The following is a 26,929-nucleotide window of genomic DNA, read 5'->3' on the forward strand; positions in this document are numbered from 1 at the left end:
GAGTAAAGACAAAGTAGAAGCTACCACAGGGTTAGTTAGAGGTTCCTTCAGATTTAATTTTAAAAATTCTTTCATGGGATGTGGACGTGGCTGGCAAGGCCAGCATTTGTTGCCCATCCCTAATAGTCCTTGACCACTAAGTGGTTTGCTAGACCATTTCAGAGGGTAGTTTAAGAATCAACCACATTGCTGTGGGTCTGGAGTCACATGTAGGCCAGACCAGGTAAAGACAGCAGATTTCCTTCCCTAAAGGACATTGGTGAACCAGGTAGGTTTTTATGACAATCGGTGATAGTTTTGTGGCACCATCACTGAGGCTAGCTTTCAATTCCAGATTTTTATTTATTAATTGAATTTAAATTCTGCCAGCTGCCGTGGTAGGATTTGAACCTGTCTCCCCAGGGCATAGCATGGGTCTCTGGATTACTCATCCAGTGACATTACCACTACACCACTGTCTCCCTGTTGATATGCCATGTGTGCACAGTTTCTGCTGATTCTTGGTTCCGTATTGCTTAAGTTGGGGCTCTGTTCAGGTCAAGGTGAACTGTAATCTAAGTTATGTTTTAGTTTTTTAGTTTTAGAGATACAGCACTGAAACAGGCCCTTCGGCCCACCGAGTCTATGCCGACCATCAACCACCCATTTATACTAATCCTACACTAATTCCATATTCCTACCACATCCCCACCTGTCCCTATATTTCCCTACCACCTACCTATACTAGGGGCAATTTATAATGGCCAATTAACGTATCAACTAGCAAGTCTTTGGCATGTGGGAGGAAACCGGAGCACCCGAAACCCACGCAGACACAGGGAGAACTTGCAAACTCCACACAGGCAGTACCCAGAATTGAACCCGGGTCGCTGGAGCTGTGAGGCTGCGGTGCTAACCACTGCGCCACTTTGCACGAGAGATCTAGTCTCCTAAAGGGGAATGGAAGTTTGAGCAGAAGAGAGCTTGAAGAAGAATTGGATGCATAGCACCAAATAAATGTAGATGGAGACCATATAAACTGTGTGCGTGCTATTGTTGGTAGTTGATCTCATGAAGTTCACAGTGAGTTGAAGGATTTGTTTTTCTATATATGGGGGAAAAATGGGGGTGCTTTTGACTTCGTGTGACTGCAAGTCAGTGTGTTGCATGCAGGAAGTGTTTGTTGTATGTAATAATAGTGTTAGAGATGAGTCAAAACTGTTGATCTTTATACTGCTGCTTATTTAGGTCAGATTCTAGGAGATTAGCATCTCGGAGCTGGGTCCTGAAGTTCAGATTACATCCGGCTCCCTTATCCCAACAGCAAAATAAGGGAGCCAGATTCAGTCGTGTAAACATCGGGAGCAGGATCTCGTACCAGTTTGACCGAAACAAGTAGCAGTATACAATGGTTTTATAAGTTCTTATAAAATTGTGTGTTTGTTATGTGTATTTTTACTGCTCCTGCCTGTCATTATACATCACCTGTTATAACTTCCTACCTCTAAGTTGAGTAGAACTCTTCTCCGCAGTGCTGTTTATTTCAGGCTAGTAAAAATGGCCCAGCTACCTCGTTGACCTTTTCCCTATTCCCTGTGTTGGCTTTTCTTCTAGTCACTGTCTCCCCAAGTTGGCTGCTTTTGTTCTCCTGATGATAGCATGATCAATAAATACTTAAACAACTTCAAATCACACAGCCAGGAATCTGTTTTTTTTCTCACTGTGTATAGGGCAAGGATTCCAAACATGAGCTGAGAAAACTGTACTTATTTTGCTAGCTTATTATTCATAATTACTGTCTATATTCAGTAAGAACTTTAAATAAGATGCTTCCCAGCTCAGTGCCCTTTTTTAAAATTTCTGTGAGCGAGGGTCATTATTCTCAGTCAACGCCCACACCTGCTCACATATCTGTGCCTTTCCAATGCTGGTCCACCTCCGACGAAAACAGTCAAGTTCCTGGGCCTGATCCGCAAGCTGGCATTAAGTTTTTAAAAAAAGTGATTACTGCACTTTAAAATGTTGATAAATGCCTTGATCTATAGCTGGTTCACTGGTCATAGTTTTGCAAAAAGTTGTGCCACATTTATCAGTGGTATCCCAAAGCCTGCACCCAAAACCCCTCCTCATGAACCCTGTCACTACCATTCTGGCAAGGTGCAACAAAAATTAAGCCTGTTTGTCCATGATGGATTCTTTATTGCTGGCTACAGTACACACTGAAGGTCAGTTATTAATGACTGCTTCAAGCTGTAGGGGATATACATTAACTAATATTCATATCTAGGCATATGACAAGCATGTATAATTCAAGTCATCCTTCGTATGTATGGCTGGATAGCTCACATAATATCATTCAAAATACTTGGTACAGAGCAGTGAAATTTGAGTAGTGAAAATATAGAACTCACTGTTATGATCATAGGGACAGGAGGGGGCCATTCAACTCCTCAAGCATGTTCGACCATTCAATTAGATAATGGCTGATTTGTACCTCAATTCCATTTACCCAAAAAGACACCAGCAAAATAATGCAGATGCTAGAAATCTGAAATAAAAGCAGAAAATGCTGGAAATACTCAGCAGATCTGGGAGCATCTGTAGAGAGAGAAAACCGAGTTGACATTCTGTTCTGCTGAAAGGTCATCAACCTGAAATGTTACCTCTCTACCTCTTCCCACAGATGCTACCAGATCTGCTGGGTATTTCCACCATTTTCTGTTTTTATTCCATTTATCCACTATTGCTCCATATTCAGTAGTACCCCTGCCTATCAGAAATCTTGTTTTGAATTTTTGGCATAGCCTTAATGGCTTTTTGTGAGGAGAGCATTCCAGATTTGCACTAAAATTGTGTGAAGAAGTGCTTCCTGACATCACCCTGGAATGGCCCAGCTCTAATTTTAAGATTATGCCCCCATGTTCTGGACTTCCCACCAGAGGAAATAGTTTCTCTGAAATGGTATCAAAACTACTCTCCCCTTTATAGGGTAGACAGAAGAGCTACAGGTGTGCATGGAGTCAAGAAATAGTTCATCTCTGTTTGAAGGTCAGGACTAGTGATGCTTTGCAGTCTCTTGATTGACTTGATAATCAGAATCTTCCACTTCTGGCCATGTATGGCTGCTTGTGCTCAGTTCAACAGTTAGCCTGAAGCCAGCAGACAGACTGTCAGAGCCTTGTGTATGCCAGGACAATCTGGCTGATCAGTCGCTCCCCTCACCTTCCCCTCGGTACCAATTTAGTCAACAAATACAGTATGAAATGTGTTTGTTGTCTGCATGCAGTTCCTGTCATTTGACACTCCCATCAGCCATCACTTGTAGGCTAATTGTATTCAAATTTGGGTTAGATTTCATAATTGGAAATCCAAGAGAAATTGAAATTCCGTGAGACTTTGGAAATATTAGTCAAATCACTCAAATGCTTCACCAAAATCCATTTGTATACAATGACTTAGACCTTTTAACTATGAAAATTGAAGAAAATAAAATCTCTCTCAAGGAATTAATCCAAATCATGCAAACTATTTTTGTTTGCTTTGATTATGTTCTGTGCTTGGTGAAACTAGATTAAATATAACATTTCTAACAAACATATATTTCAAAATAGCATGATTAAACTTTTTTATAAAGTTGGGGTGTGCATTTGAGTAGCTTCAGTGGGTTTTTATGTGGGCTTAATTAATATTTTGAACAAGAGCTGTCAGGAGGTAGAATCAGCTTAAGCTGTCAGCCGAAGTAGCAAGCTCACACATAACAGCAATGTATGTTTTCTCATAGTGTAAAAGGATTACTTGAATTGCTATTTTTCCGTCCTTTCGAACAGAACTTTTGGATGATACGTTAAACCTCTTCATGTGGATAGAAAATTAAATCCCATCTAATTTTTTCAGGGAAGACCAAATAATTGCCCTGGCCAATATTCACCCCTACCCTTCCTCAGCCAGCACCACAAAAACAGAATCATTTCTGTCTTAGCACCTTGTTGTTCAAAAATTGATCGTCAAATTTGCAAACATTTGATACACTTCAAAAAAGTAATGAGCTTTGAGATGCCCTGAGGATGTGAAAGGTGCTATATAAATGCATCCTGCTTTGAAGTTGCATATTCCTTCTTTGAAGTCACACATATAACTTTCACTTTTAGTTCTCAGATAGTATTAGTGTTTTTCCTCATCTTAATTTGAGCTCTTCCAAAAACACAACTGAATTGAATTTCAAACAAAAAGGATATATTGACAACACCTTTTTATGTTTAAAAAATGCGCAAAGTACTACATGTGAGCAAAAATATTCTCCACCACCTTATTCTACCAAATCTGCTTATGTACCATGTGCATAGTCATAGGAAAGTGCTGACATCTCTATCTGTTTATTACTGTTCTCATGATACCATTTCCTGGTTTCAAAAGTGTGTCTCATTTTGCTACTCTTGCCTTTGTCTGTTATACTTAAGAGAAAATCTTCGGAAACATTCAGGCAACAGGATGTGTGCAGTGTCTTAATTGACATCTGGATGAACTTGCCCAGTGTTTCCTTAACCGCAGCAATTGCTGAATTAATCACAATAAATCCATTCTTTACTTGATCACAGTTTATTTGTATCCTTAAAGAACGCATGCATAGTATATTGCTCAGAACTTTATAAAGCTTGCACTGCATTGCATAGTGTCATGTACGATGAATACACTGAGATCTCCTGTACTGTTGTGCACAGGAAGTTGAGAGCTACTCTGCTTTAAAACCTCTCGTACGCATAAGATAAACACGTTTTTTGACAGCAGAGGACTAAAGCTTCAACTCGTATAACATAGTGAGTAAACAGTAGCAAAGTAAATAGTAATTTTTTTTGTGAAGTGCTAGTGCTTTCTCTTGGTATTGTGTCATCTGGTTAGAAAAACACCACCCAAATAAAGCAACACATACCAGATGTGCCATCAGTCACTTATTGTCATTATTTGCTGACTAATATTTGTACAAATTATTTTCGCACCTTAATACACCAGCAGTTGCCCATCAAAAAGAAGCATCTCACAGTAATAGAGTGTTCAATCTCTTATGCGTCCATTCATTCTACAAAGCAGTTAGCAGTTACTGACCCCATACCCTCAGCCACACCCCCCCACCCCCCCACCACCCCTCCAGCCCCCAACCTTGCTGTTGGTTTTGACCTCTGCATCTGAGATTTCGATCACCCATAAAGTAATCTGGCCACTTTCTGGTTTCCCTCGCCATTCGGCTGTAGAAATTTTTTCCATTGCTCCTTCTTTTGATTTTTCTCTCTCTAACTTCCACTCCCTCTCCTTTTTGTTCTTCAGTTGCCAAAACATGCCTGATGCTGTTGTTGACCTAAAAAAAACTCATACCTTTCCTCTTCAATACCCTTATTTCTGGAAAACCAAGCCTTGTCTCCCATCCATGGTATACCTCATCCTTTCTTCACTGCCTTAGATGGGAAGAATGTAAACCTGAGTGCAGCTGGCTATGTTGATTTGCTAGCTTTGGCTTTGACTGCATCTCATTCTCCTGCCAAGACACCTACTATTCTAAAATAATTCTGGAGCTCAAGAATAACCCCAAGGTCCATTCCCTTCTCAAACCATTCTCTGCTTCCTCTGCCCTCACCTCGAATATTGAAAGTGAGGAGCTTGTGGATTTCTTTGCCTCTGAGATGACCATCCATACAGCTTCTTCCTCCTGTACCAGACTTCTAAACAGCCTCCCAACCACCCAGCCCTAATCTTGCTTCACTTTGCAGTTTCTTCCCTATGTCTCTTTTTGGCGTCTGACAGTCCCATTTCCTGTTCCCTTGATCCTCTTCCTGCCTAACATCTGATCACTTAGTTACCACTTGTGGTTCCCCCCTCATTATAACTGACATTATTAATGATTCCCCTTCCTCAAGGAATGTCTCTGTACTATTTAAAACTGCTATTATCTGTCCCCACCTGAGAACCCAACGTCGACTTATCTGTTTTCTAATTATTGCCTCATCCCTTTAGGTTTTTTGAATGTGCTGCTGCTTATTGAGTCTCGCTGCCCCATCCCTCAGCTTTGTGCTCGCCTCTTCAAACTCTCCATTCCGACTTGCAGAAAGTCAAGGCACCAACACTGCCTGAGCTTAAAGTCACAAGTAATATGCTGCGTTTGACTGAGTGAATTAATTTTCTTTGCACTTTTTGATCTTTCCACATTTGTCATGTCTAGCAATGCCTCCTACACCTTTCCTCCATTACCCAGCTCCGTGAGACTGCCATTGTGTGGGGTCATTCCTACCTGGTGGTCATAGCCAGTACATCTCCAGCAGTAGCTTCTCTTCCATTCTCTGCACTGTTATCTCAGGGGTCATAGCCTAAGGATACGGGATAAACCTTTCAGGACTGAGATGAGAAGAAATTTCTTCACCTAGAGAGTGGTGAGCCTGTGGAATTCGCTACCACAGAAAACAGTTGAGGCCAAAACATTGTATGTTTTCAAGAAGGGGTTAGATATAGCTCTTGGGGTGAAAGGGATCAAAGGATATGGGGGGGGGAAAGCGGGAACTGGTTACTGAGTTGGCTGATCAGTCATGATCATAATGAATGACTGAGCAGGCTCAAAGGGTCTACTCCTATTTTCTATGTTTCTATGGGTCCCTCAATGTTTTATGCTTGGGCCAACCTGCCCACTCCCCTTCATTTTTCCTCCTCTATCTGCTTTTCACTGCTCCTTTGTGACATCATAGTCACACAAGCGTCCTATTTACTAATAAGTACGAACTCTCTATTTCTCAGACATTCACTGTTTAATTTGTCTACATGGCTTTTTGTGCTGCCCAAATTAATATTGAAAATAATCAGCTTGAGAAAGAAAGAACTTGGATTTACCATAGTGCCTGATCACGTACACAAGATGTCCCAAAATGTTTTACGACTAGTGTATTTTTTTAAAGTGAATTCACTGTTTCATAGTTAAATGTGGCAGATAATTTGTACACTTCACAATTTGTAACTCAACACCAAATGAGTGAATAATTTGGTGATGGTAGCTAAATGAGAAATATTGGCTGGAATGCCAAGAGAATTCCATACTCTTCATACCTCACCAGCCAGTTTAGCATCTCTTCTTAAAAAAAAAAGGCACCTGCCAATAATGCAGCACTCCTATAGTTCTACATACAGGTGCCAGCCTAGGTTAAATGTTAAAATCCTTAAGTGAGGCTTGAACCTGCAAACTTCTCTCTAAGGTGAGAGTGCTACTCACTGACTCTAGGAGGCCCAACAATGAATGGCAGTCTCTTGCAATTGGTTGTACGATGGCTTAATCTGTTTTAATGGAATTCAACCCAGCAGCATATGAAATGCTCATTGATATATAAAGTGAAACTACCAGTTTAATTAGTTGTAACAGCTCCATCAGAAATATGGACACTGTAGAGTTTTCATTCAATTCAGTCAACGTAACAATAAGCATCATAACCATGTTTAAGCAGACCTGGAGTACAGTACAGCATAAAAAATTGAGATATTGAGCACTTGGTAGGAGGTCCCTCAATTTCCAGTAGATCAATAACCAACTTCAGTAACACACAAAAGAAAACTCTCCAATGCCACTGAATTAATAGATAAAGGCTGAATTAACCTCATGGGTCACTGCAACGCAGTTGGAAAGCTGATTAGTTAATTATATACATGGTAAAATTACTCTGAGCACACCAGTAACAAGTTTGAAAATTCTGCATCAGTAGTTTTCTTTATTAAAAACTCTGTCCAGTTTTCTAACATCTTCAGTAGGGTCAGGGTTTGTAGAGTGGGGTAGAAAACAGGCATGTTAGTCACAGTAGGCAAGAAATGAGGCATGTTAGTCAGGGTGGACATGGCTTTAGCTGAAATTGACAACCTGGCTAGTTGTAGGTCACCATTAACCAGAAACTTAACTACACTAGCCTGATAAGTACTGTGGTTACAGAAGAAGGTCAGAGACTGTGTATTATGTGGAACCTCACCTGACTTCCCAAAGCGTTTCCACTACCTACAAGGTGCAAGTCAGGAGAGTGATGGAATTATCTCCACTTGCCTGGATGAGAGCAGCTCCAACAATACTCACTAAGCTCAACACCATCCATGACAGAGAAGCCTGCTTGATCTGCAATCCCTTCACCACCCCCCCCCCCCCCCCCCCCCCCATTGGGGCTGCATGTTGCAGTCTGTGCCATCTACAATATTTTCTGCAGCAACCCCCGAAGGCTTTTTTTGGCAGCACCTCCCAACCCTGTGACCTCTCACATAGAGGGACAGCGGGTACAAGGAAATACCATCTCTGAGTCCCCCTCCAAGTCGCACAGAACTTGGCAGTATATTGTTCTGTCGTCATCACTGGGCCAAAATCCTGGAGCTTCCTCCCTAACAGCACTCTGGGAGCACCTTCACTTATGACGTGCTGTCGTTCAAGAAGATGGCTCACCACTACCATCTCAAGGGTAATTAGGGGTGGGCAATAAATGCTAGCCACATCCCGTGCATGAATGAATAAATAAAAAGTATATGTCCTGTCCATCATAAAGACAGGCTGCATTCATCAGTGGTGGTGTTGCGTGTCTTTTGTCCCTGCTTTGCCTTATCTGATTCTGAAACCCTCATCTATGTTTTGGTTGCTTCGAGAATGCACTATTCCAGTGCTCCTCTGACTGGCCTACCATCTTCCACCCTCCATAAACTTGACATTTAAAAACTCAGCTGTCCATATCCTAACTTGCACCAAGTGCCATTCACCTCTCAACCCTGTGTTTGCTGAACTACATTGGTTTCTACTTGACCAATAACTTGAGTTTAACATTCTCATCCTCATGTTCAAATCCTTCCTAGGCTAGGCTTGCCCCTCCCTATTTCCATAACCGTCTCCAGCCCTGCACTCCCTTTGCTGCACCATTGGCAGTCTTGCTTTTAGCTGTCTAGGCCATAAGCTCTGGAATTCCTTCCCTAAACTTGTCCTCCTTTAAGGTGCTCCTTAAAACCTACCTCTTTGACAAAGCTTTTATTCGCCTGTCCTCACATCTCCTTTGGCTTGATAAGTTTTGTCTGATTGCACTCCAGTGAAGCACCTTAAGATGGTTTACTATGTAAAACGGGCATCATATCAATGCAAGTTCTTGAACTACCAGTGTACCATTTGCTTAGGACCTCTGCATGAATCACAGCTCGTAATTTTTTTTACTCGTTTATGGGATGTGAGCATCGCTGGCAAAGTCTGTGTTTATTCCCTATTCATAGGGAAATTGAAATGATAGCAATGAGACAGGTGAGACAGAAATATTGAGAGACAACTAAGTGTGAAGAGTGCTGGAAATGCAGACTAAATGTTAATTTGCTGTAGTGTTGCACATGACTCGGAACAGGCCGAGTACGGTCATCAGATGAAGGAAGGTAAGAGGCTAGGGAGTAATTTGGCAAGCATGTATTTCACCAACTGCACCCCCCCCCCCCCCCCCCACCAATTTTAAAATCAAACTTTCTGTCCTATGGAAACTGCCTACGTAAACTTGTGCTGTAATTATAACTTCCTGCCAATGGTGGTGCTGCTGCACATCCATTGAGGCTGGGATGTGTCTGTATATTTAGATGAAACAAAAGCAAAATACTGCATATGCTGGAAATCTGAAATAAAAACAGAAAATGCTGTAAATACTCAGCAGGTCTGGCCGCATCTGTGGCGAGAGAGTTAATGTTTCGGGTCGATGACCTTTCTTGACTTTAGTCCTACATCGCTCGCTCTAACTTGTGAGCCAAGTGATTTGTTTTCCTGCTGTAGGTACAGGGTTAGCTATAGGCAACGAATCGCGTCCACTTCCTTACAATGTCTCTGTGGGAATTTGTCTAATTGTGTAGTATGACTCAACAATATTTTGAATAATTGGCTATTTGAACCCAGCCCTGAGGCTTTGAATAGAAAATACCAGTTAATAAAAGGCTGACACGAACATGCTATACTATAGAGTCTCCTGTGAAAGTGATGCAATCTCTAATATGTTCTTTTCATCATACAGTTCGGCATTTTCAGCAGACAGACACCGCAAAAGAAAGTTGATGGAAAATTCATCTATGAACAATAAGTGTATGAAGGTCAATGTAAGTACAGAACATAACAATTAATGGGCACCCTGTTAATGGGAATATTAATGCGACAATATTTACTCTTGCGCCAATCGTTTTCCATGCATTATGCATGATTGCATACTGTAAGGATCCAATTGGGAAGTGAACATATTTAACATGTACACATTAAGTTGTGTGTGTTTTTCAGGTTATTGTTCAGAAACCTGCCCCATTTTGAATATGTAATTTTTGGGGATGTAATCTGTTTTCAAATTTCTCGAGGGTAACTTTATATTCTAAGGAAGATTGTCTGAATGTCAGCTGATCTAGGGTGTTCAGATTCTGTTACCATTTGTCTATATTTTTAAAATACGTTCTTGTACAAAAAGACCAACATTTGGGGCCTGGTGTCTTGTGTGAGAAGATAATTGGAGCCATGTGTACCAAATATTGATTCAGAACCCAGGCAACACTGAATTACATCATTTAAAAATGAGCCTTTTCAGCAGTCAAGGGTACTCATCCACTTTAGTAAGTCATACTATTCAGGCTACATTTTGCAGTGTCTAATTGGTATGAACAGTATCCATAAGTTTGCATGTGGAGATTGCAACCTGATAGAGAAGTTGATAGGTTTTCATAGCAGTGTTTATGCTGTGGTTGGCAATTTTTCTTTTCTACTTCGGATTGGGCCGATGTGTTGCTTCGTGCCTCCTCCTGCGTCCATTAACTTTTATGATCCTTTACCTGGACATTTTGTTTTAGCTGTTTTCTCTTTCCTGGCTGAGCATAAAACTGGCACTCAGCAAAAGAAAACTCGAGGGAAGTCTATTCCACATTTGTGCAAATGGACAGGACCGGCATAGTGAAGGTCCCTTTGGGCCTTTTCAGAGCATTCCATGTAGCTGATTGTGTTTCTGCTGCCATGTAAGATAACAATGACCCGAAAACAGTCCTGTGAAGCCTTTCTACATATGATTTCTTCTTTTCAGAGTCTTTCGTAAATGACTTTCCTTTATCTTTCAATGTCTTTAAACTATAAGGTACTTATCAACTTGTATATTTTGAATTCTAAGAGTAACGTTACACTAGCCTTGTGATTAGGTATTTAAATAACAGTGAATTTCACTTACAGTTTATGTAGTTCAGTATGAATGACTTCCCATTCTGGTTGTATGTGTTTTAAATTATGTCCGTCTTTATATTCAGAGAAATTTAAAAGGATCGATGTAACACAGTTCCTTTTTTTAAAAAAAAAAGGAAAAACTGCAGTCAAATTTTGCTGATTGTATGGTGTAGTGACTGGGGTTAACCAGGGTGCTGTACTTCGGTTGTTAACACTGAGTTCTACCTGGTGTACCACATTATTGAACTTGAATGTGGTCCAGTTTGCTAATCGCCAACTAACAGGTTTTGATTTTCTGATAGGGAGGAACCTCAGCCATTTGTGCCACAGGACTTCGGAATCTTGGGAACACCTGTTTTATGAATGCCATCCTTCAGTCACTCAGGTAACTGACTCGACACTGAGGTGTAATTGATCCAGAATGATACTTTCTAGATTGGTGAATAGAGTCCGTTTGTTGGTTTTAGAGAACCGTTGTGATGTTTGACCAGGCTTTTGGAACAATATTAAGAGTTGTGTATCTAACATCCTCCTTTATTGAGGTCTGCGTTGTGATGGTCAGTGAGCTGGGAATTTGAATTAAGCCATAGAAAAATAGGCGAAAGTAATTGCATAAAGCAAACACTATTGTATTTGTTCTTAAATTTTATCCAGCATTTTAAAATTTTTCCAAAAGAAAATCTCCATCTAACTTTCTTACAGCTGTGACCCCTTCAGGGAATTTATCTTTGTGATGCCAACAGAAAACTGAATGTTTTCCTGCTAACTGGTTTATAGAAGTAGGCCAATTTCTTTGCTTGCAGAGGTAGCCACCATACCTAGTTGGAAGTTTATCTCTCCTTTTTTCAGACACTGAATTATCAGTAGTGCACAGGCAAGGATGTAATTAACCTCTGTTTGAGTCTACATGTTTTCTTGGCCCCCCTGTCCAATCTCTGTTCTCCAACTCTCAATCTTCACATAATCTGCACTATGTTGCAACCAACGTCAAAGCATATAATTGGTGCGGAGCACCAAAATGCTGAGGCTGGATTAAGCAAGTTTTGTGTGCACGCAAAACCCTTTGGAATTTCTGTAGTCTGACCTAGATGACACAATTTTACAGCCCTTGTTGCAATCTGTCTTTGGTCAATTTTTTTGCAGCAGGAATACTCTAATCTGCCAAATTGCAGCAGTTTATCAGTAATCACATGCTGACCCTATGATTTAACATTATGAAGTGTGCATTATGCCATATATCAGCACTCCAGTTTGTATTCTAACTTTCTATTCTTGGAAATCAAATATAATTAGTGTGTATTAAGCAGCAGATTATTTTATTTTTCTGTATTGTTGAGGAAATTCAGTATATTGCTTGCTACAGGGTGAATTCTGTTGTGCACTGTTAACACTAGGTAAACAGCAGTCCGCTTTGGCCTAGGCGAATGATTTTTACTTGTGGGCAGGCAATGGTGGGTGAAAGATGCATAAAGGATGAGAGCAAAATAACATTGAGGGTGTGAGAGCGGTCAAGAGAGATGTTTCATATTAGTGGCTCTGGAGGCATTGCATCATGTAGAGGCCTGGACCAATAATCCAGAGATGTGAGTTCAAACCCCACCACGGCAGTTGAGGAATTTAATTCAGTTAATTAAATAAATCTGGAATAAAAAGTTAGAATCATTAATGGTCACCATGAAACTCCCAGATTGGCGTAAAAAGCCGACCAGTTCACTAATAGCCTTTTGGGAAAGAAACTTGCTGTCCTTACCTGGTCTGGCCTCTGTGACTCCAGACCCACAGCAATGTGGTTGACTCTTAACTGCCCTCTGAAATGGCCTAGTAAGCCACTCAGCACTACCAAACCTCTACGACAAAGTCTAATGAGGATAAAACTGGACGGATCAACCAGCATCGACCTGAGCACCAGATTTGGATATGACAAAGACACACCCAGCCCAGTCAGCCCTGCAAAGTCCTCCTCACTGCACCAAAAATGGGAAGGTTGCCCCACAGTCTAGTCAAGCAACAGCCTGACATAGTCATATTCACAGATTCATACCTTTTCAGCTGATGTCCCAGGCTTCTCCATCACCATCCCTGGGTATGTCCTGTCCCACTGACAAACCCACCATAGGTGGCGGCCATTGCCAACAGTGACTGGGTAGCACAACAAGTGAGTTATCTGGCTGAGTCCTGAAGGACACAGCTTCCATACTGGGCCTGTGGCAGGCGGGCAGAGGACCAACACGAGGAACAATCCTACTTGACCTCATCACCAGTCCACCTGTTGCAGATGCATCTGTACATGACTAGATTGATAGGTATGACCACCGCACAGTCCTTGTGGAAACAAAGTCTCGTCCTCATGCTGAGGACATTCTCCAATATTTCTTGTGTAGCACTACCACCATGCATAGATTCAGAACCGATCCAGTAGCTCAAAACTGGGTACCAATGAGGCACCATGGGCCATCAGCAGCAGCAGAATTGTCTTCCACAACAATCCCATAGGTCGCAAGCCGCTCACTCTACCATTACCATCAAACCAGGGCATCAGCCTGGTTCAGTGAGGAGTATAGGAGCATGCCAGGAGCAGTATCAGGTGTACCTCAAAATGAGATGCCATCCTGGTGAATCTACAACACAGGACTACAGCAAAACAGCAGAAGCACCATGCTGTAGATAGCCAAGCGATCCCATAACTAACGGATCAGATCTAAACTCTGCAGTCCTGCCACATCCGGTCATGAATGGTGGTGGACAATTAAAAACTGACCAGAGGAGGAGGCTCCACAAACATCCCAGCAAGTGAGTGCCAAAGATAAGGCTGAAGTGCTTGCAACCGTCTTCAGCCAGAAGCGTTGAGTGGATGATCCATCTCTGCCTCCTCCTAAGGTCCCCAGCATCACAGATGCCAGTCTTCAGACAATTCGATTCACCACGTGAAAAACGTTTGCATGCACTGGATCAAGCAAAGGCTATGGGCTCTGACAATATTCTGACTGTAGTGCTGAAGACCTGTGCTCCAGAACTAGCAGCGCCCCTAGCCAAGCTATTCCAGTGCAGCTACAACACTGGGATCTACCCGACAATGTGGAAAATTGCCAAAGTATGTGCTGTCCACAAAAAGCAGGGCAAATGCATTCCAGCCAGTTACCGCCCCATCAGTCTACTCGCAATCATCAGCAAACTGATGGAAGGTGTTGTCAAGCGCAACTTTTAAACAGCAATAACCTGCTCACCGATGCTCAGTTTGGATTCCGCCAGGGCCACACAGCTTCAGACTTCATTACAGCCTTGGTCCAAACACGGACAAAAGAGCTGAACTCCAGAGGTGAGGAGAGAGCGAGAACGACTGCCCTCAACATCGAGGCAGCCTGTGACCGAGTGTAGCATCAAGGAGCTCAAGTATAATTCAAGTCAATGGAAAATCTGGGATAACTCTCCCCTGGTTGTATTCATACCTAGCACAAAGGAGGTGGTTGTGGTTGTTGGAAGCCAATCATCTCAGCACCAGGACATTGTTGCAGGAGTTCCTCAAGACACTGTCCTCTGCCCAACCACCTTCAGCTGTTTCATCTATGACCTTCCTATTATAAAGTCAGAAGTGGGAATGTTTGCTGATGATTGCAGTGTTCACTTCCATTTGCAATTCCGCAGTTAATGAAGTAATCCAAGTCTGTGTGCCGCAAGACCTGGAGAACATTCAATCTTGGGCTGATAAATTGCAAGTAATGTTAGTGCCAAAAAAGTGTCAGATAATGACAAGGGAGATTCTAAGCAGCTTCCCTTTACATTCAATGGCGTTACCATCGCTGAATACCCCGCCATCAACATGCTGGGGTCACCATTGACCGGAAACATAATTGGACCAGCCATATAAATGCTGTGGCTACAAGAACATGTCAGAGGCTGGGTTTCGGGCGAGTAACTCGTCTGACTCCCCAGAACCTTTCCACCGTCTACAACACAAGGCGAGTTCTGACTTTTTTTTTAAAACCCCGCTGGAAAACCCCTTGTTGAGAAAACGACTGTTCCCAATGTCAGCGGCTGTCGGCTCTGAAACTGACAACGATCTTTTTTTAAAAGAGCTGGTTTTTAAAAGAACTTTAAAAGAGAGTTCCACTCTCTGCAACTGTGTGAGAGTCAGCAGCTATCACCTATGAAACTGAGCGCAATAGTTTAAAAGCCGGACTGACAAAGGGAAATTTCTCATCTCCAGTCATGGTGCGGATGAGGAACGGCCCTGGGAACAGTTTATGTCTGCGGACCGGATGGAAATGTTTGGCGGACCGGATCCTGACCAACGGGCCATATGTTGGACAACCCTGATCTACAAAATGCACTGTAGTAACTCACCAAGCCTCCTTCCACAAAACCTTCCCAACCCTCAACCCCTGCCACCTAGAAGGACAAGGGCAACATGCTAGGATCACCACCATTTTCAAGCTTTCCAAGTTACTCACCATCGGCGTTTCTTCATCGTCATGTAAAACTCCTGGAACTCCTCCCTAACAGCACTGTAGGTATACCTAGACCATATGGACTGCAACAGGTCAAAACATGGCTCACACCACTCTCTTAGGGATGCGCAATAGGCTAACATCCCATGAACAAATTTTTAAAAATGATATAGGTGTACAAGTTGGTTTTAAATTTTAAACATTCTGCACTTTTATGTGTAGGAACAATCGTGGCTGGTTATTCTAACTGCAATTACTGAAAAAGCATCAGCTCCATTCAGAGAAAGTGTTGAAGTTGCTGCCATGTTTTAATTATCTGTTCTTTTAAAGCTGTCATCCCCATCTTCTAATTAGTATAACTGTCTTTGCAGTATAGATTCAAAAGATGGCACCTTTAGCAATAACTGAAAACTCCCGTCTAAGTAATGACAAAGCTCACAGCCATGTATTTAACCTTCAGAATTTGATGATTGATTAAATACAAAGCTTTCAGCGTAGGGTTTTAAAATATTACTTTTCCTTTCTCAATGTTTTGTTTAACTGCTGCCAAGGTACAATACTGTAGGGTATAATAGTTGATGATTAATGAAATGTTCTGCTCAGTGCTGAATTCAGGGTGGAGATAAAACCGATCTGTTCAAAAACACTTTGGATTGTACACAGTCTGATTAGATGCAATTAATGAATTGTACTCATTGTGTGCAATGTAGGAGTTGATGGAAATACACTTAATCCGCACTCATTGATCTCCTATGGCTTTTCACATCAGGATTTACAATCAAATGGCTGATTTTACCTCCCAACGGGAATTGTGTGGGCGGGAGTTGAGGTAGATGGCAAACTGTCCATTTGAGGCCTGGACGATTTTATCCTCATCTGGATAGGATCATTGCCCCATTCTTCCCCCACCCACCGCCCCAGTCAGTCACCTACATAGACCCAGCAAAGAAACGGTCCTGGCAGTCGGGTAAGGGGTGGAAAGTCTGGGATGGGGAGGCCAAGGGTTCCTCTGTGGGGCACATAGGAGCATTCCTGCTCCTCTTGGCCCACAAGGCAACAAAAGCAAATACAATTCACTCCCCCTCCAGTGAGCTCAGCTCCTCTTGCTGCCAGGTTGGCCTGTCAGGAAAACGCAACAGCCAGGCCTTGAGTTAAAATTGCAGTCAGGCTCTGATGTTGTCTTTGAAGCCTGATCTGCATGTTTAAAGAGGACCCTACTGCCTTCCGGCATGTGTTCTATTTGCCTGCTGAGTAAATCAGGTTAAAATGCAACCGTGAGCAAGCAGTAAGATCGGTGTGGCAAGTCACTGCAGCCATTTTACATGTCTTCCTGCCTGGTAGGGAGAGGAGTTGAGGAGGGAATAAAAAGTGAGATATTGGATTCTTAGTCATTTGGTAACATTTTGGTTCGCAGGGATATACACCACTGATTGTACAATGGGTGGGGCTCGGAGGCTCAATTCAGCTTCGTGTCAGATGTGTGTTCTTCGCAGAGGAAGGGACAGGGAACAATTCAGATGAGTTGAACATTTCTTGATTCCAGCGTAGATGTTAACTAATCAGTAGAATGTTCAAGTCCATTGTCCGATATCTATGTATGTGCACTTCAAGCAGGCTCATTGAATAGCTTGGGAGTGGGAACACTGGCTGCCCTGTTCCTTTTCTAACCCAGGAGACTAACTTTGGAGCCCCTACTGCCCTCTGACTGAGATTAGCTATTTCAACACTGACCAGGGACTGAACCTAGGTACTTTTTGATCTTAGCTGCTAGCTAACTGAACCAACAGAGCTCTCGAGCCTGCTGGTGATTTTAAATTGTAGTTTTGAGTATTGCTGAAAATAGAGACATTATGTCGAAGCCTTTCTTCTTGCACTCATCAGGACAATCTGCAGGAATACCAACGTAAGGGAAAACAACACATTTATACTGTATGAGGAGAGTGCTGGTTGGTTGGCAAGTGAACTCTTGCTCACTATGCAAGCTTGATACTGAAATAAGGTGAATCAAAGACATCATGCGTGACCATGGCTACCCTGATCAGATAATTTCTTAGTATATCGCACAGACTTATGAACGGGCCGAAGACTGTCATTTTCAGTCCTGAAAAGTGCCCTGTCTACCTCAAATTACTCTGGAAGAGTAATGTATCCCAAAAATTGGAGCAACAGGTGAAGCTAGCTTTTTCACACTGCTAATACGCAGTAGCAACACGTGGTGTTCACCACTAACAGGATGCTGCCGTCAAGCTAAAAAGATGTCCTGCCTATCTCGCAAATGAGTAATGTGATATATGAATTTCGATGCCAGTGTGATGCTAGGTATATGGGCTGTATGTTCCAAAGACTGGCAGATCGTATCAAACAACATGTCCCGTCTGCTGTTCGCAACGGGCAAGGTACAGGCTGTACCCAACCAGCTGTGGTTGCAAAACTCAAAACACTGTGTCCAACATTAGATGTGATTCCGCGATTGGACAACATATGCTAAATAACCCTCAGTGTGCTAAGAATTACGCTGACAATCAATTTAAGATTGTCAGTAGGGCTCGCAGTGTGGCGCATTTGTGTGTACTGGAAGCTACATATATTGATACACAGGGCCCTGTTTGCAGACAGAAAGAATATGTACAAACATTGCGCCTGTTTCAGCTAAATAAAATAAGTGACAGCCATTCGCTGGTTCATTCCTCAGGGCAATGCCTTGACCAGAGTCAAGCTGCCTGGTTTAAATTTCAAATAAAGCTTGGCAGTGAACTGTCAGTCACTGTTAACTGGTGCATTCTCCATGGCAACACCTCTACCAATCAGAGTTCATTTGCCAACCAATCAGCAGTCTCTTATACATTATAAATTTGTTATTTTCCCTTGCGTTGGTATTCTTGCTTATGTCCTGATGAGTGCAAGACGAAAAGCTTTGACATAATGTGTCTATTTTCAGCAATACTCAAGTTCTGTACTACCAAACGACTACAATTTTATGAATTGGTAACTTGGTGGAAGCACAACCTCTTGTCTATATCAATGTATTTTGAATTTCCAATAAGATATTGCAAAATTTGCACTCCAATTCTGTGCAGTACTAGATGGCATAGACTATGGATCCTAAAAGTCTTACTGAAAATGTGGTATAGAGTTGAGTGTGATCTATCACTCACCTACATGGAGAACTGTTCAGGATTTTTTCTGCGAAACTTACAATTTCTTTAAAAATACACACTTTTAGACTTAAGTACATGATTTTTCTGAAGTATCACTGCTAAATAATTCATGCCTAAGAGCAATAACAAGGCAATGATCTGATTGATGAAGTGTGCAGAACAAGAGAGCACAGTCTGGATAGTTTCCAGCAGATGTGAGCCCAGGGGTGACATTACTGCTTTGAGATTCCTTCAGGACACTGATACTTAACATCAGTTAGACACTATTGACCATCAGCTTTCACACTGCTAGGAGAAGATGAAAAGGAGCTCATCACATTTACAGTGTAGAACTCCCTGAAGTGATCTTGAGGCAGTAATTTCACCTGTGGGTTCATACTTCTGTTGGAAACTATTTGTACTGTGTTCGCATGTTCTGGACACTTGATCAATCAGGTTATTGCCTTGTTGTTGCTCTTAGGCATGTATTGTTTAGCAGTGGTACTTTGGAAAAAAAAAAGAACACTTAATGCTTTTAAGTCTAAAAGTGTGCATTTTTTTTAAAGGCAGTGACGGTGTGCTTTTCAACAAATGTTGTTTTCTTCACTTGCAGTAACATCCAGCAATTCTGCTGTTATTTCAAGGAACTCCCAGCAGTGGAGTTGCGCAGTGGTAAAACTGCAGGTAGAAGGACCTATCACACCAGGAGCCAGGGAGACAACACTGTGTATGTTGCTGCTTTTCTCTTTTTTTTACTATAATGTACTATATTAGAATGCAATATTGAGTAAAACAGGCACACACAAGAACTAGTCAGAAAAATGTTTTAAAATCAAGGCCACAAAAAAGCCTGCGCTGAGAGTTGCTTCTCTTATTGAACTCAAGCTGCAGGCAAGTAATCTCAATATAGTACTGACGAGAATTAATCCATTTGTGTCTTTGAGCCAAATAGATTGAATTCATTCGTTAAGATAGCTAAGCTAATTCATGTTAGAGAGGAATAGAAATTTCAGAAAGGTTAGAGGTTGTTCACTTAAGGTTATTGCTTTTCTGCATTGGCTAATGACTGAGACAAATTATAAATCAGTTGTAAAAATGCTACCGCTATAGCATGCTATGGTTGTAGTATTTCTTGAGTTTTATACAAGACCCTGAAGAACCCAAGGTAGTATAAATACAATTTTTTAGTTACTGAAAAGATCTTTTGTATGCCAGAATCAGTGGGAGAACAGAATCTTTTAACTTTTAAATGGGAAGAGAATAAATAGCTTTGAAATAAAATGATGTGAAGTAAGGCAGGGGAAAAGAGCTGTCAGTGTATAGCTCTTAGAAAACGGGGGCAGGTCTGATGAGTGAAATGGCCCCATGTGCTGTAATGTTCTTTCCTTCTATAAGATATATGGAGGGGTCTGTCGGTGCGTTTGGGGACCTGGAGTCTTGGAGCAGTGCTATTAATAATGCACTTTTTTCTGTTCCCCTGTTGAATATTACAGTTCTCTAGTGGAAGAGTTCCGGAAAACACTCTGTGCCTTATGGCAAGGAAGCCAGACCGCATTCTGTCCTGAATCTCTCTTCTATGTAATTTGGAAGATTATGCCGAATTTCAGGTAGGTGGCAGAGGAGAATTGTTCTGTGAAGGGTTACATCCAAAAAGGTTGAGCTACGTTTCTCTTTACAGATGCTGACTGACCTGCTATATATTTCTAGCATATGTAGTTTATGTGCTGATCTGAATTCTTATAGGAGAGGGGTGTAATGAATCAGATATGCTGCTTTCTATTTCACAAAGGCATCTTCACTGTGGAAAATTCCTAATTCTTGTGTAGTGACAAGCTGAGGAAATGCACATTGTTGTCACTGGACCATTCTAATTAAATTTACAGTGCTACTTAATTTTGCATAGATCAAACACGAAGTCTGTTCAATCAAGAAACGTGGCTTTGGTTTCATGATTTATTTTGCATCTGTCGATTAAAAACATTTATAAACAGCACAATAATTCTTGGGAGTTAAGGAATGATTTGCCAATCTCCTTAATGTTTTAAGTTTGTTTCAGTGCCCTTGCCTCAAACTGTAAATAGTAACTGTGATTGCGAGGCTATCCATAATATGTTGTATCGCACCATAGGATATAGATAAATTCCTTTAGATTCCATGTGCAAAGGTAGTGTGGAACACTAGGGCAGCATCACATTGAATTCCCTCAGCAAAATAAATGTGCTTCAAGGCAAGTGAATTGAAAATATTAGCAATTGCTTTATCATAGAGCTAGAGTTAATAATGGAGGATCATGATTTGACATGCTGGATGGAGAGGGGAGAATAATTCCCATTTGGAATATAGTGCGGGCTATAAAAACTATGCTTCTCGCTTGTATTGTGCGAGAGGGCATGGTACAAGTGAAGTCTGTTTTCGTTACATGGCCTAATTCTCCTCATTGCACATCTTGTCTTGGCCCAGCAGGGAGCTTCATGACCCCTTCCCAGATATTTGCCGGTACTTATCAGGAAATGCTTTTCTTTGCTCCCGTCCCTCCCACCTCATCCTCAAAATGCGATTATAGGGTACAACACAGTGCATGAAAATGCTGCACAAAAATTTATTCCAGTACTATAAACAGCATCAAGGTTTCACACCAAATATGACAGAGGTTAAAATGTGTCACCTTTTTTGCACAATAACTAACTCATTTATTCAACAAGTTGCAGCTCCCTCGTTTAAGGATATCAGAACAAAAGCAAGTAAAGCAGTCTGAGCAATTTGTAATGGAAAGAATTAAATGATTTAAATTGAAGTTTTGTGCTTCAACAAGATTAAACTGAGTGGATTTTCTCTGTCTCCCTATGCAGAGGATATCAGCAGCAAGACGCTCATGAATTTATGCGATACTTGCTAGACCATCTACACTTAGAGCTTCAGCGGAGTTACAATGGTATGACAACTTCATTTATCTCACCAGACAGCTCCAGCATCTCTTCATCCAGTAAATGCTGCATGTAAGTCCCAGATTCGGTTTGGTATTGTGTATCAGATTAGATGTTGGAAATAGTTATTGCTAAATGCTGCATTTGTGTCTCACCCATCATTGCTGTAGTGTGCAATCATTAATTATTTGACAGCCAAGCTGTCACTTTTCCATTTTGCTGTCATTAATATAATATTTTGATCACTTTCAGAAATGGTGTTTCAACAATTGTCACCAACATATTTGGAGGAATACTTCAGAATGAAGTAAACTGTCTAATTTGTGGGACCGAATCCAGAAAGTTTGATCCATTCCTTGGTAAGCATTTTTGTTTTAAAGTATTTCCTATGTAGGAATTTATTATACTCTCAACCATGTTTTTTCTTTCAAGATCTTTCATTAGATATCCCAAGTCAGTTCAGAAACAAAAGATCCAAGAACCAGGACAATGGACCAATATGTACCCTACGTGGTAAGGCTCTGTTTGGTTTTAATGCTTGCATAAGTGGAAAATACCAAGGGAGTATAAAATTGGTGACTAACAATGAACAAGCTGCAGAAAGTAAGCTGAAATAAGGGACAGGAAGAAAGTTAGACAGCAAGGTACAGCTTAACTTTGAGATGTTTATATGATCAGAGGAAATAGGAACAGGAGTAGGCCATTCTGCCCGTTGAGCCTGCTGCAGCATTCAAACAGATCATGGCTGATCATCTACCTCTACACCATTTTTCCCCACTATCCCCATCTCCCTTGATGTCATTAGTATCCAGAAAACTATAGATTCTATAGATTTTGGAAGGGCTCCTGCAGACTGGAAAGTGGCAAATGTAACCCCACTATTTAAGAAGGGAGTGAGAGAGAAAACAGAGAACTTACAGACCTGTTAGTTTGATGTCAGTAGTGGTGAAAATTTTAAAATCTGTTATAAAGGATGACGCTTGGAAAATCATATTATTGGACAGAGGCAACATGGATTTGTGAAAGGGAAATCATGTTTGACCAACCTGTTTTAGTCTTGAACATACTCAAAGATTGAGCTTCCACAGCCCTCTGGGATAGAGAATTCCAAATACTCACCACCCTCTGAATAAAGAAATTCCTCCTTATCTCAGTCTTAAATGAGCTGTCCCTTACTCAGAGACTCTGTCCCCTGGTTCTAGACTCACCAGCCAGGGGAAACATCCTATTCACGTTTACCCTGTCACGCCCTATAAGAATTTTGTAAGTTTCAATGAGGTCACCTCTCATTACAGGCCCATTTTCTGCAATCTCTCCTCATAAGACATCATCCCAGGGATTAGTCTGGTGCACTCCCTCTATGGCAAGTATATCTTTCCTTAGATGAGACCAAACTGTACACAATACTCCAGGTGCAGTTTCACCAAGGCTTTATACAATTGCAGCAATGCATCTTTACTCCTGTACTCTCATCCCCTTGCAATGAAGGCCAGCATACCATTTGCCCTCCTAATTGCTTGCTGCACCAGCTTTTAGTGACTCATGAACAAGGACACCCAGGACTCTTTGGAGATCAACACTTCCCAACCTCTCACCATTTAAGAAATACTCTGCTTTTCTGTTTTTTCTACCAAAGTGGATCACTTCACACTTATTCACATTATATTCCATCTGTTATGTTCTTGCCCATTCACTTAGCCTGTTCAAATCCCCTTGATGCCTCCTTGCATCCTCCTCACAACTTACATTCCCACCTAGTTTTGTGTCATCAGCAAATTTGGAAATATTACAATTGGTCCCTGTATCCAAATCATTTATGTAGATTGTGAACAGCTGTGGCCCTAGCACTGATCCTTGCGGTACCCCAGTAGTAACAACCTGCCATCCTGAGAATGGCCCATTTATTTCTATTCTCTGCTTTCTGTCTGTTAACCAATTCTCAATCCATTGCAGTATATTACCCCCAATCCCATGTGGTTTAATTTTGTTTACTAGCCTGTGTGGAACTTCATCAAAAGCCTTCTGAAAATCCAAATACACCACATCCACTGATTCTCCTTTATCTATGCTACATCTCACATCCTCAAAAAACGAAAACATGTTTGTCAAACATAACTTCCCTTTCACAAATCCATGTTGACTTTGCCCAATCATATTATTTTCCAAGCATCCAGTTATCTCATCCTTTAAATTAGATTCTAACATTTTCCCTACTACTGACGTCAAATTAACAGGTCTGTAGTTCCCTATTTTCTCTCTTGCCCCCTTCTTAAACAGTGGGGTTATATTTGCTACTTTCCAGTCTGCAGGAACCCTTCCAGAATCTATAGAATTCTGAAAGATGACCACTAATACATCCACTATCTTTATAGCCACCTCCTTCAATTCTCTGGGATGTAGCTCATCTGGTCCAGGGGATTTATCAACTTTCAAATCAATTAGTTTTTCAATAGTACCTCTTTATTGATACTAATTTTTTTTAATTCATTCGTGGGATATGGATGTTGCTGGCTAGGCCAGCATTTATTGCCCATCCCAGATTGCCCTTGAGAAGGTGGTGGTGAGCTGCCATCTTGAACCGCTGCAGTCCTTGGGATGTAGTTACACACAGTGCTGTTCGGAAAGGAGTTCCAGGATTTTGACCCAGTGACTGTGAAGGAACGGCGATATAGTTTCAAGTCAGGATGATGTGTGGCTTAGAGGGGAACTTGCAGATGGTGGTGTTCCCATGCATCTGGTACCCTTGTCCTTCTAGGTGGTAGAGGTCATGCGTTTGGAAGGTGCTGCCAAAGGAGCCTTGGTGAGTTGCTGCAGTGCATCTTGTAGATGGTACATACGGCTGCCAATGTTTGGTGGTGAAGGGAGTGAATATTGAAGATGGTGGATGGGGTGCCAATCAAGCGGGCTGCTTTGTTCTGGATCATGTCGAGCTTTTTGGGTGTTGCTGGTGCTGCACCCATCCAGGCAAGTGAAGTGTATTCCATCAAATTCCTGATTTGTTCCTTGTAGATGGTGGACAGGCATTGGGGAGTCAGGAGGTGAGTTACTCACCACAGAACTCTCAGCCTCTGACCTGCTTTTGTAGCCACAATATTTATGTGGCTGGTCCAGTTCAGTATCACCCCCCACAGGATGTTGATAATGGGGGATACAGCGATGGTAATGCCGTTGAACACCAAGGGGAGATGGTTAGATTCTCTCTTATTTAAGATGGTCATTGCCTGGTACTTGTGTGGCGTGAATGTTACATGTCACTTACCAGCCCAAGCATGAATATTGTCCAGGTCTTGCTGCATCTGGACGTGGGCTGCTTTATTGTCTGAGGAGTCCTGAACGGTGCTGAACTTTGTGCAATCATTAGCGAACATCCCCACTTCTGACCTTAGGGTGGAGGGAAGGTCATTGATGAAGCAGCTGAAGGTGGTTCAGTTCCTCACTTTTACAAGTCCCTTGTTCCTTACTATTTCCGGGAGATTTTCTGTGTCTTTCTCTGTGAAGACAGATACAGAGTAATTGTTTAGTCTTTCTGCCATTTCCTCATTCCCCACCACAAAGTCTCCTGTCTCCACCTGCAATGGACATGCATTCATCCTTGCTTACCGTTTCCTTTTCACGTACCTAAAGACGCTTTTACAGTTCACCTTTATGTTTCTAGCTAGCTTGCATTTGTAATCTCTTTTCCCTTTCTTTATCAGTTTCTTGGTCCTCCTTTTTTGGACTCTAAATTGTTCCCAATCCTTGGGCTTACCACTTTCTGGCAACCTTTTAAGCCACTTCCTTTGACCTACTGCTATCTTTAACTTATTTTGTTAGCCACGGTTGATTGACCTTTCTTGTTGGGTTTTTGTGCCTTAGAGGAATGTATAGTTGTTGTAAACTATGTAATACTACTTTAAATGGTAGCCGTTGCCTGTCTACAGTCAAATCTATTCATGTATTTTCCCAATTCACCATAGCCAACTTGCCCCTCATACCTTCATAGCTTCCTTTGTTCAGATTTAAGACTCTACTTTCAGAATGACCTATATCTCTTTCAAACTTAATGTAGAATTCTATCATATTGTGGTCACTATTTTCTAATGGCTCCTTTAGAGCAAGGTTATTAATTAGCCCTTTCTCATTACATAATACTAAATCTAAAATAGCTTGATCCCTAGTTGGTTCTTCAACATACAGCTCCAGAAACCCATCTCGTACTCGCGCCAGGAATTCATCTTCCACGACATTAGTGCTCATTACGTTTGCCCAATCGATATGTAAATTGAAGTCACCATTATTACTGTTTTGCCCATGCTCCATGCAGCTCAAATTTCCTGATTTATACTGTGCCCAACATTACCACTACAGTTTGATGGCCTATAAACAATTCCCACCAATGTTTGCTGTCCCTTAGCTCCACCCAAACTGATTCTACATCTTGCTCCTTCAGTCTAAGATCCTCTCTCAATAATGTACTGATCTCGTCCCTTAATAACAGCGCTATCCCACCTCCTTTTCCACTCTGCCTATCCTTCCTAAATGACGAATATCCTTGAATATTCAGTTCCCAGTCCTAGTCCCCTGTAACCATGTCTCCGTAATGGCAATTAAATCGTACCCATTTACCTTTTTGCGCTTTCAAATTATCTACCTTGTTGCGAATGCTGCGTGCATTCGGATAGAGTGCTTTTAACTTTGTCTTAACATGGTTCTTCATTCCATTCCTATTTGATGTTTGCCTTCATCTCGTCTGCCTTCCAATTTTATTTATTTATTTAGAGATACAGCATTGAAACAGGCCCTTCGGCCCACCGAGTCTGTGCCGACCAAGAACCTCCCATTTATACTGACCCTACAGTAATCCCATATTCCCTACCACCTACCTACACTTGCTTACTACTTTTCTACTTCTTATTACCAGTTTTGCTTCCCTGCAATCTGAACTCCCTCTTAGTTTCCCAACCCCCTGAAAATTTAGTTTAAACCCTCCCCAACAGCTCTAGCCAATCTGCAAGGATGTTGGTCCTGGTCCTTCGAAGGTGCGACCGATCCATCTTGTACAGGTCCCAATGCCTCAGAAATCTAATTTCCTCCCTCCTGCACCAGTTCTGCAGCCACAAGCTAAATTGCTTAATCCTCCTATTCCTATGCTTAGAAGCATGTGGCACTGGGAGACTTCCTATGGTAAGTCAGAGATTCATTGTAAATAGTGTTTCCCTACCCACTACAAGGAATAGCAGACCTGTTGTCTGCCCTGAATCATACCAT

The 26,929-nt window shown here is 41.7% G+C and overlaps 1 protein-coding gene across 5 annotated transcripts in view; it reads left to right on the forward strand.

Moving 5' to 3' along the window:
* The window catches only part of usp3 (ubiquitin specific peptidase 3), a 105,548-nt gene that overhangs the window by 37,169 nt on the left and 41,450 nt on the right, over window positions 1-26,929 (forward strand). For 4 of the 5 annotated variants that reach the window (XM_068015262.1, XM_068015265.1, XM_068015266.1 and 1 more), the window contains exons 5-11: window positions 10,002-10,083; window positions 11,479-11,561; window positions 19,372-19,485; window positions 20,252-20,365; window positions 21,608-21,754; window positions 21,935-22,041; window positions 22,115-22,195. In XM_068015262.1, coding sequence (XP_067871363.1) covers window positions 10,002-10,083; window positions 11,479-11,561; window positions 19,372-19,485; window positions 20,252-20,365; window positions 21,608-21,754; window positions 21,935-22,041; window positions 22,115-22,195 — 728 coding nt within the window. The remainder of the gene's footprint in view (window positions 1-10,001; window positions 10,084-11,478; window positions 11,562-19,371; window positions 19,486-20,251; window positions 20,366-21,607; window positions 21,755-21,934; window positions 22,042-22,114; window positions 22,196-26,929) is intronic. The other variant, XM_068015263.1, reaches the window with a different exon arrangement.

The sequence above is a fragment of the Heterodontus francisci genome, chromosome 35, assembly GCF_036365525.1.
Source record: "Heterodontus francisci isolate sHetFra1 chromosome 35, sHetFra1.hap1, whole genome shotgun sequence".
Taxonomy (NCBI): domain Eukaryota; kingdom Metazoa; phylum Chordata; class Chondrichthyes; order Heterodontiformes; family Heterodontidae; genus Heterodontus; species Heterodontus francisci.